Here is a 15,057-nt window from a genome sequence, read left to right as displayed (position 1 = left end):
GCTAGTTCTTATGTTTGCTGGGCTATGTTCTCTTGCCATTGAGAACCATAACAGCCCCCATTTAGTTCTGTCCCCAGTGAGCGCCATTTAGTTCTGTCCCCAGTGAGCCCCCATTTAGTTCTGTCCCCAGTGAGCCCCCATTTAGTTCAGTCCCCAGTGAGCTCCATTTAGTTCTGTCCCCAGTGAGCCCCCATTTAGTTCTGTCCCCAGTGAGCCCCCATTTAGTTCTGTCCCCAGTGAGCCATTTAGTTCTGTCTCCAGTGAGCCCCATTTAGTTCTGTCCCCAGTGAGCCCCCATTTAGTTCTGTCCCCAGTGAGCCCCCATTTAGTTCTGTCCCCAGTGAGCCCCATTTAGTTCTGTCCCCAGTGAGCCCCCATTTAGTTCTGTCCCCAGTGAGCCCCCATTTAGTTCTGTCCCCAGTGAGCCCCCATTTAGTTCTGTCCCCAGTGAGCCCCATTTAGTTCTGTCCCCAGTGAGCCCCCATTTAGTTCTGTCCCCAGTGAGCCCCCATTTAGTTCTGTCCCCAGTGAGCCCCCATTTAGTTCTGTCCCCAGTGAGCCCCATTTAGTTCTGTCCCCAGTGAGCCCCCATTTAGTTCTGTCCCCAGTGAGCCCCCATTTAGTTCAGTCCCCAGTGAGCCCCATTTAGTTCTGTCCCCAGTGAGCCCCCATTTAGTTCTGTCCCCAGTGAGCCCCCATTTAGTTCTGTCCCCAGTGAGCCATTTAGTTCTGTCTCCAGTGAGCCCCATTTAGTTCTGTCCCCAGTGAGCCCCCATTTAGTTCTGTCCCCAGTGAGCCCCATTTAGTTCTGTCCCCAGTGAGCCCCCATTTAGTTCTGGCCCCAGTGAGCCCCCATTTAGTTCTGTCTCCAGTGAGCCCCATTTAGTTCTGGCCCCAGTGAAACCCCATTTAGTTCTGTCCCCAGTGAGCCCCATTTAGTTCTGTCCCCAGTGAGCCCCCATTTAGTTCTGTCCCCAGTGAGCCCCATTTAGTTCTGTCCCCAGTGAGCCCCCATTTAGTTCTGTCCCCAGTGAGCCCCCATTTAGTTCTGTCCCCAGTGAGCCCCATTTAGTTCTGTCCCCAGTGAGCCCCATTTAGTTCTGTCCCCAGTGAGCCCCCATTTAGTTGTCCCCAGTGAGCCCCATTTAGTTCTGTCCCCAGTGAGCCCCCATTTAGTTCTGTCCCCAGTGAGCCCCCATTTAGTTCTGTCCCCAGTGAGCCATTTAGTTCTGTCCCCAGTGAGCCCCCATTTAGTTCTGTCCCCAGTGAGCCCCCATTTAGTTCTGTCCCCAGTGAGCCCCATTTAGTTCTGTCCCCAGTGAGCCCCATTTAGTTCTGTCCCCAGTGAGCCCCCATTTAGTTGTCCCCAGTGAGCCCAATTTAGTTCTGTCCCCAGTGAGCCCCCATTTAGTTCTGTCCCCAGTGAGCCCCCATTTAGTTCTGTCCCCAGTGAGCCCCATTTAGTTCTGTCCCCAGTGAGCCCCATTTAGTTCTGTCCCCAGTGAGCCCCCATTTAGTTGTCCCCAGTGAGCCCCATTTAGTTCTGTCCCCAGTGAGCCCCCATTTAGTTCTGTCCCCAGTGAGCCCCCATTTAGTTCTGTCCCCAGTGAGCCCCATTTAGTTCTGTCCCCAGTGAGCCCCATTTAGTTCTGTCCCCAGTGAGCCCCCATTTAGTTCTGTCCCCAGTGAGCCCCCATTTAGTTCTGTCCCCAGTGAGCCCCATTTAGTTCTGTCCCCAGTGAGCCCCCATTTAGTTGTCCCCAGTGAGCCCCATTTAGTTCTGTCCCCAGTGAGCCCCCATTTAGTTCTGTCCCCAGTGAGCCCCCATTTAGTTCTGTCCCCAGTGAGCCCCATTTAGTTCAGTCCCCAGTGAGCCCCCATTTAGTTCTGTCCCCAGTGAGCCCCCATTTAGTTCTGTCCCCAGTGAGCCCCCATTTAGTTCTGTCCCCAGTGAGCCCCATTTAGTTCTGTCCCCAGTGAGCCCCATTTAGTTCTGTCCCCAGTGAGCCCCCATTTAGTTCTGTCCCCAGTGAGCCCCCATTTAGTTCTGTCCCCAGTGAGCCCCATTTAGTTCTGTCCCCAGTGAGCCCCCATTTAGTTGTCCCCAGTGAGCCCCATTTAGTTCTGTCCCCAGTGAGCCCCCATTTAGTTCTGTCCCCAGTGAGCCCCCATTTAGTTCTGTCCCCAGTGAGCCCCATTTAGTTCAGTCCCCAGTGAGCCCCCATTTAGTTCTGTCCCCAGTGAGCCCCATTTAGTTCTGTCCCCAGTGAGCCCCCATTTAGTTCTGTCCCCAGTGAGCCCCCATTTAGTTCTGTCCCCAGTGAGCCCCATTTAGTTCAGTCCCCAGTGAGCCCCCATTTAGTTCTGTCCCCAGTGAGCCCCATTTAGTTCTGTCCCCAGTGAGCCCCCATTTAGTTCTGTCCCCAGTGAGCCCCCATTTAGTTCTGTCCCCAGTGAGCCCCATTTAGTTCTGTCCCCAGTGAGCCCCCATTTAGTTGTCCCCAGTGAGCCCCATTTAGTTCTGTCCCCAGTGAGCCCCCATTTAGTTCTGTCCCCAGTGAGCCCCATTTAGTTCAGTCCCCAGTGAGCCCCCATTTAGTTCTGTCCCCAGTGAGCCCCCATTTAGTTCTGTCCCCAGTGAGCCCATTTAGTTCTGTCCCCAGTGAGCCCCCATTTAGTTCAGTCCCCAGTGAGCCCCCATTTAGTTCTGTCCCCAGTGAGCCCCCAGTTAGCTCTGTCCCCAGTGAGCCCAGTTAGTTCTGTCCCCAGTGAGCCCATTTAGTTCTGTCCCCAGTGAGCCCCCAGTTAGCTCTGTCCCCAGTGAGCCCATTTAGTTCTGTCCACAGAGGGGGTTACACCAGGACGCCGGGTCACGTGACGCGGCTAGCCGCCGCACAGTCGGCTGAACTACAACTCCCAAGATGCACCGAGGAGTCGCTGGCCGCTGTCCAGACAGTGGAGACGGGAATGTGGCTGGGAGCCGTGACGTCACCGGTGGGTGCGGCCACGGCAGAGTGTCCTCTGCTTGCAGCTAGTTGTATGGCCGTGTTCCCCTCCTGCTGTTTGTAGGCGGAGACCCCCGACTCTCTGGGAGGAGCGGCCGCTGCACAGCCAGACTGTGAACCCGAGAAAGAGGGGAAACAAAGAGCGAGCACCCCGGGGAGAGGAGCGCTGGGACCGGCGGCCGGTATGTGGGGAGACACCCCGTCCGTGAGTGCTGTCTCTAGTGGTGCGCGCCACGAGTCACCTGCACTGGCACTGTGGCGGCACGGCGGGCACCGGAGACTGGGTGACTGCGCCCCAGGTCCGCCCCGCTCTGCTGCCGCTGTGTGCTGTGGACGTGGGTCTGCGCGGCTCCCACAGGAAGGGGAGGAAGGGGGTCATAAACGGCCAGAGCGCAGCCCACGTCCACCGCTGGCAGGGCAGCTCCCAGCCGCTGCCACATCCCCGAGCCCTCACACTGCCGCTTCACCCGCTGCTGCAAGTTTCCCCAGAACTCTTCGTACTTTCCCCCTAGGGGTGAGGGGGCATCTGTCACAGGGCTGTGCCGCAGCTGTATCCTGCCACCTCTGCTGGAGTGGGTACAGCGCAACCGAGCAAGCACGGGTGATGCCAGGCAGGAGACAGAGAGAAGGGTGATGCCAGGCAGGAGACAGAGAGAAAGGTGATGCCAGGCAGGAGACAGAGAGAAGGGTGATGCCAGGCAGGAGACAGAGAGAAGGGTGATTCCAGGCAGGAGACAGAGAGAAGGGTGATGCCAGGCAGGAGACAGAGAGAAAGGTGATGCCAGGCAGGAGACAGAGAGAAGGGTGATGCCAGGCAGGAGACAGAGAGAAGGGTGATGCCAGGCAGGAGACAGAGAGAAGGGTGATGCCAGGCAGGAGACAGAGAGAAGGGTGATTCCAGGCAGGAGACAGAGAGAAGGGTGATGCCAGGCAGGAGACAGAGAGAAGGGTGATGCCAGGCAGGAGACAGAGAGAAGGGTGATGCCAGGCAGGAGACAGAGAGAAGGGTGATGCCAGGCAGGAGACAGAGAGAAGGGTGATTCCAGGCAGGAGACAGAGAGAAGGGTGATGCCAGGCAGGAGACAGAGAGAAAGGTGATGCCAGGCAGGAGACAGAGAGAAGGGTGATGCCAGGCAGGAGACAGAGAGAAAGGTGATGCCAGGCAGGAGACAGAGAGAAAGGTGATGCCAGGCAGGAGACAGAGAGAAGGGTGATGCCAGGCAGGAGACAGAGAGAAAGGTGATGCCAGGCAGGAGACAGAGAGAAAGGTGATGCCAGGCAGGAGACAGAGAGAAGGGTGATGCCAGGCAGGAGACAGAGAGAAGGGTGATGCCAGGCAGGAGACAGAGAGAAGGGTGATTCCAGGCAGGAGACAGAGAGAAGGGTGATTCCAGGCAGGAGACAGAGAGAAGGGTGATGCCAGGCAGGAGACAGAGAGAAGGGTGATGCCAGGCAGGAGACAGAGAGAAGGGTGATGCCAGGCAGGAGACAGAGAGAAGGGTGATGCCAGGCAGGAGACAGAGAGAAGGGTGATGCCAGGCAGGAGACAGAGAGAAGGGTGATGCCAGGCAGGAGACAGAGAGAAGGGTGATGCCAGGCAGGAGACAGAGAGAAGGGTGATGCCAGGCAGGAGACAGAGAGAAGGGTGATGCCAGGCAGGAGACAGAGAGAAGGGTGATGCCAGGCAGGAGACAGAGAGAAGGGTGATGCCAGGCAGGAGACAGAGAGAAAGGTGATGCCAGGCAGGAGACAGAGAGAAAGGTGTTGCCAGGCAGGAGACAGAGAGAAGGGTGATGCCAGGCAGGAGACAGAGAGAAGGGTGATGCCAGGCAGGAGACAGAGAGAAGGGTGATGCCAGGCAGGAGACAGAGAGAAGGGTGATGCCAGGCAGGAGACAGAAGGGTGATGCCAGGCAGGAGACAGAAGGGTGATGCCAGGCAGGAGACAGAAGGGTGATGCCAGGCAGGAGACAGAAGGGTGATGCCAGGCAGGAGACAGAGAGAAGGGTGATGCCAGGCAGGAGTGCTGGGTATGGGTGATGCCAGGCAGGAGCGCTGGGGACAGAGAAGGGTGATGCCAGGCAGGAGCGCTGGAGACGGGTGATGCCAGGCAGGAGACAGAGAAGGGTGATGCCAGGCAGGAGCGCTGGAGACGGGTGATGCCAGGCAGGAGCGCTGGGGACGGGTGATGCCAGGCAGGAGTGCTGGGGACGGGTGATGCCAGGCAGGAGTGCTGGGGACGGGTGATGCCAGGCAGGAGTGTGGGGACGGGTGATGCCAGGCAGGAGTGCTGGGGACGGGTGATGCCAGGCAGGAGTGCTGGGGACGGGTGATGCCAGGCAGGAGTGCTCCTGACCCTAATGTCGCTTACTGTCGGGCGTTGTACTGACATGAGACCACAGTATATCTGTATGTCGTGGACTGGCACCAGGGTCAGTGTCCGGTTTGTGTGTTCCATGCCAGCCTGTTACGAGTGAGCAGAGGGGCAGCTGTCACTTACCATGTATGCAAGCACTGCTGGCATCTGTTGTCCACCCGCATGATACTGCTGACCTCTGAACACGTAGATTTTCTTATTTCTGAAAGTGACAGCAGCTTTGCGCTAGTTTGCTAATGTGTGCACAGGTCTCTTCATAAAGGGCACGTGTATAAAGTGTAATGGTGGCACGCGGCCCACCAGATGCCAGCTGCCTTTTTGCAAGTTAAAAGCAATCTGTGACCTGACAAGCCCCTCTGACACGCAGAATACCTAGGGTTCCTATACAGTGATGTTTTGAGTGAAATCGCTGCCCCCCATACAGTGCCAGTAAGGAGGCCGCTTCCTTCCCATTATTGACCTGTGGAGGGCTGACAAGATTTTTCCTATTGAAATCCGCTGTTGGTTTGAGTTCAATTTGTAAACTGTTTCTGTGAGATGCCGGCAGTGATACCTGTGCTGAATACTCATTGTTACAGGGCATTACATGAGCCCCCCATCCATATGGCCGAGGGCTCAGCGGGTGCAGCAGTGGCATGGCGGCCGTCCCTAAGTTTAGCTTTAGCTGGGCATTTGACAGTCGTCCTCATTTCCAGAAGGATTTGTCCTGGTGATGGATGAGATGAAGGAACGCTGGTGTTTGGATGCTATGGACAGTGTTCCTCGCTCCTGTCTGCCCCCATTTTACACATAACCCCAGTCTGTAATTAGGTGGGCCGATTTATAGAGAGACCTGACCAGTGTGGTGCTGTCTGATGCCTGGGCATATATCACAGTGTACAGGCTAATACGGCTCCAGCCTTCGTCATCCATACACTTGCTATTGTTATGGCTACTCACTTTCTCTATAATTATATAAGAACGTTATTGCACGCGTCCTATTGTCTATGCTGCAGATATAAAGTACACTAATGTTCTGATACATGGAATTATCATAGCACAGGGTATACCGCTGACCCCACAGCTGTGACCCACACTTATGTATCAGGCAGCACAAATAGCATTTTCCATTTTGCCGGGAAGCCGCACGGAAATTTCCCATAGATTCCCCATTAGTTATAGGCATTACCGTAGTAGTGAACTCGTGCTTTGCTGAAGACTGGAGGACAGTGGAGAATTAGAACCTTTCTTACTGAGGATCCTGCTTGTGAAGTCCTCATGATGTCGAGATCATTAGGAATCTGGTGTTTATTTATATCTGTTGGGTGATCCCACATATTAAACCTCGGGGATATCTCTTAAAGGGAATCTGTCACATAATGAGAGCAGCATAATGTAGAAACACATGCCCTGATTCCAGGAATGTGTCACTTATTGAGCTGCTTGCTGTAGTTTTGATATTTTATCAGCAGGAGATTATCACTGCAGGACTAGTAAACCTACTGCCATGTTGTCCTCCATATTCATGAGTTCTGAATAAGCCCGCCCGCACCCCCATCTCTCATTGTCAACTTTCTGCCTATGCACAGTGTACACAGCTGCCAGTCAATGATGTGTACAGGGTTATACAAAGCTCAGCATTCAGGTAGATCTGCAAAAGATAAAATAGTGATTGTATCAAAACTGCAGCAAGCAGCCCAATAAGTGATACAAGTGTTTTTTTTTTTTACTTTTACAATTGTAACCAGGGTAAACATCGGGTTACTAAGCGCGGCCCTGCGCTTAGTAACCCGATGTTTACCCTGGTTACCAGGGGACTTCGGCATCGTTCGTCGCTGGAGAGCCGTCTGTGTGACAGCTCTCCAGCGACCACACAGCGATTAAACAGCGACGCTGCAGCGATCGGCATCGTTGTCTGTATCGCTGCAGCGATCGGCATCGTTGTCTGTATCGCTGCAGCGTCGCTTAGTGTGAAGGTACCTTAATGCTTGTGTCAGATGTGGACAGTCTCCGAGACAAGGAGCGCAGAACTAACCAAATCTTTTCTAGAGTGCTTGTAATCGCTGCTCTAATGCTTGTGTCGGATGTGGACAGTCTCCGAGACAAGGAGCACAGCACTAACCAGATCTTTTCTAGAGTGCTTGTAATCGCTGCTCTAATGCTCGGCGGATCACTGGATGTGGCCAATGTGTGTCACTGCTCTGCTGTGATGCTGCCTCTGTTTATAGCATTGGAAAGCACATAGTTCGAGCCAGAAACTAAAATGTCAGGCAGGAAGCCAGGATGCAGGGCAGTGGTAAGATCCTGAAGATCATTGATGACAACCATTCTGGTTGATGACAAAGCGGTTGCCTCAAACTAACACATTGATGTCCACTCTCGCCTATCATCTGAGTGGGAGACCAATTGCAGTGTGTGGCAGTGGGCAACAAACAATGTATGAACCTGCGATGTTCAACTACTTTTATTGCTTACATCTGCTGCTGCTGGAGCAGATTTCATATTATCAATTTGGGCACAGTGTCTCCTATCAATCTTATATTCCTAGGAGGGGTCAGGAGTACAGTATGCTAGTCCAAGACAACTCCGATCACATGGTCTCATAGACTATATGTTATAATGTCTGTTTTGTTATACTTCTGCTACTATTCATGGGATCTGAATATGTCAGAAGTACACTCTGCCCTTTGTTCTCTTTGAAATAAAGTTACTGAAATGGTGCTTGTGTGTGAACCATAGCATGTGATGAGCAGTTGGCTGTAGTACATCCTAATAACGGCTGTCTTTTCCCCCTCCCTTTCTCCAGATGTATTGTGTCCTCCTTGTGCAGAAGGAATGCTCCTTTCTATGAAGTCCAGATGCAGTGATGAGAGGACTTGACTTTGTGAACCATCTGAACAGCATTACTCTTGGAAGTGCGCAGAACTCTGACCAGCGATCTTCTCAGTGGTCCTTAGTAAGATGGAGGAAGAAGCATGGAGAATTGTGAGCGACCTCTCTCTGCGTGGTGACATCTACTGGAACCATTGAATTCCCCTGCATTCCACTGCCCTTTCTTGTTTGGGATATGTCACTACTGGAATTCCTCTCTAGTTTTCGCCCCGAGGCTTATTCTCCTAAAGTAACACGCTTCGGTGTGAGAGTTCAGATTCCCGACCAATAGCTACAATGGCTCAGACGAGTTTGCTGCAGGGGAAACCGTTCTACTGCAGGGAATGGATCTTCCACAAGCTCCAGCACTGTCTGCAGGAGAAGACCACCTGCACCTCCAGCACAGCAAACAAACTGTCCCTGGTGGCAAACTCTGGCAGCAACGGAGGCAGCACTGGCAAGGGCACCGCCTGGGGATTACTCTTTGTTGGCGGCCCTGGCAGTGGGAAAACAGCTCTGAGTACAGAATTGCTGTGGCCAAGTTCCCCTGCGGGTTTACAAAGGGGCTTGCACCGCCAGGTCTTGGCCTGCCATTTTTGCAAGGCACAAGACTCCGATACACTTTGCGTGGGAAACTTCATCAGGGCACTGGTTGAGCAGATTTGTCAAGGAGGGCTCATGCCGGGATTTGAGGATAAATTGAGTGAGCCCTCAGTCCAAAAACTTTTACAGCCTGGAGAATGTGAACGAAATCCATCAGAGGCCTTCAAGAGGTACAGTATTGGCCCCTTCCCTTTGCTATACAGTTCCGTGCGGTCTGTCAGTGTGTATACAGCAGATCTTATGCCAGAGAAAATCCATAGGGTATTGATTAGTAGCAGAATTGGGGATGTCATTTCCCAAAAGATCATCCTCCCGCTGCAGAGATAATCTGCACCATAGATTGACTTAAAATGTGGATTTGCATTTTAATTTATACTGCGAATATTAACCCTTTACAAAACAGGGTTGAATAGCTGAATCCACCACTGCATTTCCTATTGCAGCAGCTCCGTAGTGGAAAGTTTCCTTGGGAAAAATGTCCTTAGTGCGTGTAAGTATGTGGTTTATTGCCAATTAATGCATTTTTTTTACTACTATAAAAGCAGGTTACATTGGCAACAAGGTGACAACAGTAAACTATGTAGTAGACCTTCACGGCTGATTCCCATGGACTAGTTAGGGGCTAGTTGGACAATTCAAGAGCCATATTGACTTTTATCTGCATCCACACAATTTGAACTTCTATGGACGTCGATCAAAAAACAGCCCCCAGAAATAATACCTATAGCAGATCTTGCTGTTTAGACTCTGTAGATTTTAGTCCCTAGTAACGTCTACAGCTGTTTTGCTATTGTTGAAGAATTACAGAGGTCTGAAGCAATTGTGCAATATTTCCCAAGTCATGAAAAAAAAAAAATTTCTTCACAATATAGTTCATATTCCAATTTCTACTTTGTCTATGTCGCCAAATTCTAAGGGAAGCCTTATCTTGGGAGAAAAAATAGAATTCCCCAAAAGAAATGTAACCTATTCCCAGAGCATCCGCAGGCCAGAATCTAGCGGCAATGGCAGCCTTCGTTGTCTCCATACACGTGGAGCTATTGGTAGATCAGGACACACTCGGGTTGTGGTACCGATAGCTACAGTACAATATTCTTAGGCTCCATGTAGTCACTCGGTTTAGACTGGCCGTTTACACTTCCATGTGCACAGAACAATCGTTAATGAGATCGTTCTGTGCGCATAGAATATTATGTATATTGTATGTTATCGCCAACACATAATTTAGTTACACGGGACAATTTTTTTTTTTTTAAGCAGGACTAAATATTTTGCATGACAAACATGCTCTTTGCTTATTTGTTGGGTGATCTGGGAGCCTGTTTAATTTGGCCAGTGTTCTTGGGCACTAGTGTTCCTGGGAACGCTCGTTCCCAAATATCGACCAGTCTAAGGCTAGGATCACAGGACTATAGATTCTCTCATGAGAGAGTCAAGCCAGTTATGCAAATGACACTAATAATCAAACTCTGATCAGAATATCGGCACAGTGTAATTCGATTCCCTCGGAGGAGTAGATGGAGAGCAAAATTTCTCCCATCTTCTCCATTGTGTCAGTGAGCCAAAATCGAATTGCACTCAGATGTCATCCAAGTGCAGTCTGATGATTTAAGACTGTACTTGGATGACATGTGAGTGCAGTCAGAGTAAAAAAAAAAAAAATCTGACATGTGCCCGTCCTCATAAACTAGTATTGGTTAGAGTGCAATCCAATGTTTTGTCTGATCGCACTTGGACCGATAAAGTGGTGGTGTGAGCGAGCCCTAAAAGTGCCATTACTCTTAAGTTACAAACTTGGACATGGAAGTAGATAAGAAACTCGCATCGCCGAGAATCCAAAATACAATAGGAGACCAGATGCGGTTTTATTTGTCAATGCGTTTCGAGATGATCATACCTCTTCATCAGGACAAACCACAATGATAGGGTACAGCTTGTAATAATGCGGGAATATATAGACATGACATTTAAAAAAGAGGCGCACAACGCTCCTCCATGGTGGTATGTCCAGCACATCACGTTATCTTGTGGCATAATACATGGCATTACACAGCCAGGCCCTGTAAAAGATCCTTAGCAGCACAAGACACGTTGACTTGGTTGGAAATTATTTGGCCACGGCCTTCATTAAAAATGAACATACCAAACTCTAAACTTCTAATCAAATGCTGCTCAGCCAAAGCTTCAAGCCCGGTAACCAACTCCAAAAACATGTCCATTCAGTTCCCTGAACAACTTACCCCAGGCCCGTGACCAAGCAAAACGTAAGGGAGGGAGGGGCAGCGATGGGGAATAACAAACCCCTCATCGCTGCCTCTTCTTCTCCCCCCAGCACTCCTGTATTTACCAAATAGATTGCCCTATCAATGGCCGTCGCTGGGGAAAAAGCTTTACTTCGCCCACAACGTGCTGCCTCCACCAATCTACCAGTCAAAAATACCGGGAAAGCTTGGCGGGAGGACTATTCCCGCTAAGCTTAACCCTTAATAGATGGGTTATACTATGGCCTGGTAAAGCCATGTATAACCCTCCTAATGGTCCAGGTTATATCATGATGATATCTTTGCACAAACTTAGAAATTTAATAGAAAAATACAGTGTTTGCAAAAAAAACAATGCGTTACCATCATACCGCCGAACAAAAAGTAGAATAACACGCGATCAAAAAGACGGATATAAATAAACATGGTACCGCTGAAAACGTCATCTTGTCCTGCAAAAAACGAGCCTCCATACAGCGTCATCAGTGAAAAAATACAAAAGTTATAGCTCTCAGAATAAAGCAATGCATAAACAATTATTATTTTTTCTGCAGCAAAAGCTGATCATCGTGTCAGGAAAGAAGCTGCCCCAAAAACGCAGGTTTAGGCTTCTTCCACATTTCTGTCGGTACGCGGCCGCCGCTAAGCGCCAGCGTACCGACGCATCCAGTGCACGACGTATGGAACGTTTGTCCATACGCGCGATGCATCGGTAAAGCTGCTTTCGCACTAGCGTCAGTACGGGGCCGTCGCGCTGCGTTGGCCCAAGGTACCGACGCATACTGTGAAAAAAAATGCCCGACGTGGGCAGCGGAAGCAGTCTTACAATGCTTCCGCTGCCCCATTGCAAGGTCCGGGGAGGATGGGGGCGGAGTTTCGGCCGCGCATGCGCGGTTGAAAATAGCGGTCTCGACGCACAAAAAAAGTTACATGTAACTTTTTTTTGTGGCGGCGGTCCGCCAAAACACGACGCAACTGCATCGCTAATAAAAGTCTATGGAAAAAAAACCGCATCCTGCGGGCAACTTTGCAGGATGCGTTTTTTCTCCGCAACGACGCATTGCGACGTGCAGTGCCCGATGCTAGTGTGAAAGTAGCCTAATACAAGTCTATGGGGAAAAAACGCATCCTGTGGGCAACTTTGCAGGATGTGTTTTTTCAACAGAACGACGCATTGCAACGCTTGGCTAAAGACGGAAGTGTGAAAGTAGCCTTAGGTGCGTTTCTGGTGCGTTTTTTTGCTGCGTTTTTGTCGTGTTTTTGGTGCTTTTTTTCATGCGTTTTTTTCTCTTTGTGCATGCCAATAAAGTTGAGTGCACACAGAGAAAAAACAACTTCCTGTAGATAGAATAGATAAAATGAATATATAGATTGATAGAATAGATCCATAAGATTACCTGCGGTATCCTCTTCACTGGCATTTTCCCACGGTGCAGAGGTTCCCTCAGGTCAGGCAGTGAGGGAGCGCAGGCTCGGTGACGTCACCGCTAGTTACTGAGCCTGCGCCCGCTCCGTCTCATTCATTCCCCATTAGCAGCCCTCCCGCTTGTAAGCTTTATCTCCCCCAGATTCTGCGTGGGACACTCTTTAGATCGGACTACGACGGATCCGGTAGTTTACTTTTGCTTTTTTATTTTCTTTTTATTACAGAAAATCGAGGGCTTCGCTATGGAATGGCAAAACAATAAAAATATGGTCAAAACCGTGTGGTGCTTTATTTCATTAAAATACTTTTTTCTTACTATTTGTGTGTTTATTTAACCCTTTAACTGCTATAGGATTAGTAATGGATAGGTGTCTTATTGACGCCTCTCCATTACTAAGCCGTCTTAATGTCACCTTACAATAGCAAGGTGACATTAGCCCCTCATTACTCCACCTGCCATCGCTACAGGGCAAGTGGGAAGAGAATTGGAGCATATAATAGATGTGTCTTTTCTGGGCAGTTGCTGGCTGCTATTTTTAGGCGGGGTGTGGCTATATCAATGGCCCCTTACCAGCCTGAGAATACCAGCCCCCAGCTGTGAGCTTTAGCAGGCTGGTTGTCAAAAATGGGGGTAACCCCACGCCGTTTTTTTAAATTATTGAAATAATTTTTTTAAAAAAAGCGTGAGGACCCCTATATTCTTGATAACTAGCCTTGCTGAAGCTGACAGCTGGGGGTTGCAGCCCCCAGCTGTGAGTTTTGTCTGGCTGGTTATCAAAAATTAGGGGGAACGCATGCCGTTTTTTTTTTTATTATTTATAGCGCAGGATCGGCAGATGAAAACTCCCATGCACCTCTCCTACTGTCACTGTAATTAGCGGTCAGATGATGAGAGCAGTAGTCCCATCAGCTGACAACAGCAGTAGTCCCATCAGCTGACAACAGTGATCGGAGGTGAAGTGTACAACTTCGATCACAGCTGAGCGCTCCCGCCGTCTTCTGACACCGTGTCAAACACTGTAATGTCGGGCCCCCCATTCAAGTGAATGGGGATTGGGTCCGCTCTGCTGGATGACAGGCTGCATGGACGCATCATGCAGCCTGCCATCTAGATGTAGCAGAGCCGAATGTGACGTCATATCCGGCTCTCCTTGACTTTTCTGCAGCAAATACGCTGCAAGAAAAGTCAACCTTGCGTATTTGCAGCTTTTTTTCACCATCTATTCAAATCAATGGGTGGAAAACGCTGGAAAAATGCTGAAAGAAGTGACATGCCCTATTTAAAAAAAAAAATGCTGCAAAGCACAAAATACTGATCACACAAAAACCCAATGTGTGTGCATGAGATTTCTGAAAATCTCAAAGACTTTGCTGGTACTGTAAAAAGCAGCTGAAAATTAGCATAAAGAAACGCAGCAAAAACGCCCTGTGTGAACTTACCCTAAAAGCGCCAAAACATAAAAAAATGATTTAAATGATGTATCGCTGTAATTGTACTGACCCAAAGAATAAAGCTGCTTTATCAATTTTACCACACGCAGAACGGTATAAACGCCCCACCCAAAAGAAATTCATGAATTGCTGTTTTTTTTTTTCATTCTGCCTCCCAAAAATCATAATAAAAAGCGATCAAAAAATGTCATGTGCCCGAAAATGGTACCAATAAAAACGTCAACTTGTCCTGCAAAAAACAAGACCTCACATGACTGGGGGCCAAAATATGGAAAAATTATAGCTCTCAAAATGTGGTGATGCAAAAAATATTTTTTGCAATAAAAAGCGTCTTTTAGTGTGTGACAGCTGCCAAACAACATAAAAACCCGATATAAAAACCCTCTATAAATAGTAAATCAAACCCCCCTTTATCACCCCCTTAGTTAGGGAAAAATTATAAAAAAATGTATTTCCATTTTCCCATTAGGGTTGGGGCTAAAGTTGGGATTAGGGTTAGGGGTGTGTCAGGGTTATGGATGTGATTTGGGTTGGGATTAGGGATAGGGGTGTGTTCGAGTTAGAATTGGGGGGTTTCCATTGTTTAGGCACATTAGTGGCTCTCCAAACGCGATATGGCGTCCGATCTCAATTCCAGCCAATTCTGCGTTGAGAAAGTAAAACGGCGCTCCTTCCCTTCCGAGCTCTGCCGTGCGCCCAAACAGTGGTTTACCCCCACATATATCAGCGTACTCACGACAAATTGGACAACAACTTTTGCTGTCCAATTTCTCCTGTTACACTTGGGAAAATAAAAATTTGGGGGCTAAAAATAATTTTTGTGGGAAAAAAATGATTTTTAATTTTCACGGCTCTGCGTTATAAACTTTAGTGAAACACTTGGGGGTTCAAAGTTCTCACACCACATCTAGTTAAATTCCTTGGGCTGTCTAGTTTCCAAAATGGGGTCACTTGTGGTTTGTTTCTACTGTTTAGGCACATTCCATCAAAGTCTGCTTTCCAAAACAGCGCTCCCTCCCTTCCGAGCTCTCCCATGTGCCCAAACGGTGGTTCCCCCCACATATGGGGTATCAGCATTCTCAGG

General features: G+C 49.5%; 1 protein-coding gene across 2 annotated transcripts in view; it reads left to right on the top strand.

Moving 5' to 3' along the window:
• Positions 1–3,000: 3,000 nt before the first annotated feature.
• ANKRD50 (ankyrin repeat domain containing 50) overlaps positions 3,001–15,057 on the top strand; it is a 78,868-nt gene continuing 66,811 nt past the window's right edge. The window contains exons 1-2 of one of the 2 annotated variants that reach the window (XM_077279098.1): positions 3,001–3,187; positions 8,167–9,004. In XM_077279098.1, coding sequence (XP_077135213.1) covers positions 8,529–9,004 — 476 coding nt within the window. In that variant the 5' untranslated portion in view covers positions 3,001–3,187; positions 8,167–8,528. Of the gene's footprint in view, positions 3,188–8,166; positions 9,005–15,057 lie in introns of those variants that run through there. The other variant, XM_077279099.1, reaches the window with a different exon arrangement.

The sequence above is a fragment of the Ranitomeya variabilis genome, chromosome 1 (assembly GCF_051348905.1).
Source record: "Ranitomeya variabilis isolate aRanVar5 chromosome 1, aRanVar5.hap1, whole genome shotgun sequence".
In the NCBI taxonomy this organism is placed as follows: Eukaryota; Metazoa; Chordata; class Amphibia; order Anura; family Dendrobatidae; genus Ranitomeya; species Ranitomeya variabilis.
The sequence above is the reverse complement of the archived record's forward strand: the minus strand, read 5'-3'. Positions and strand labels throughout refer to the sequence as shown.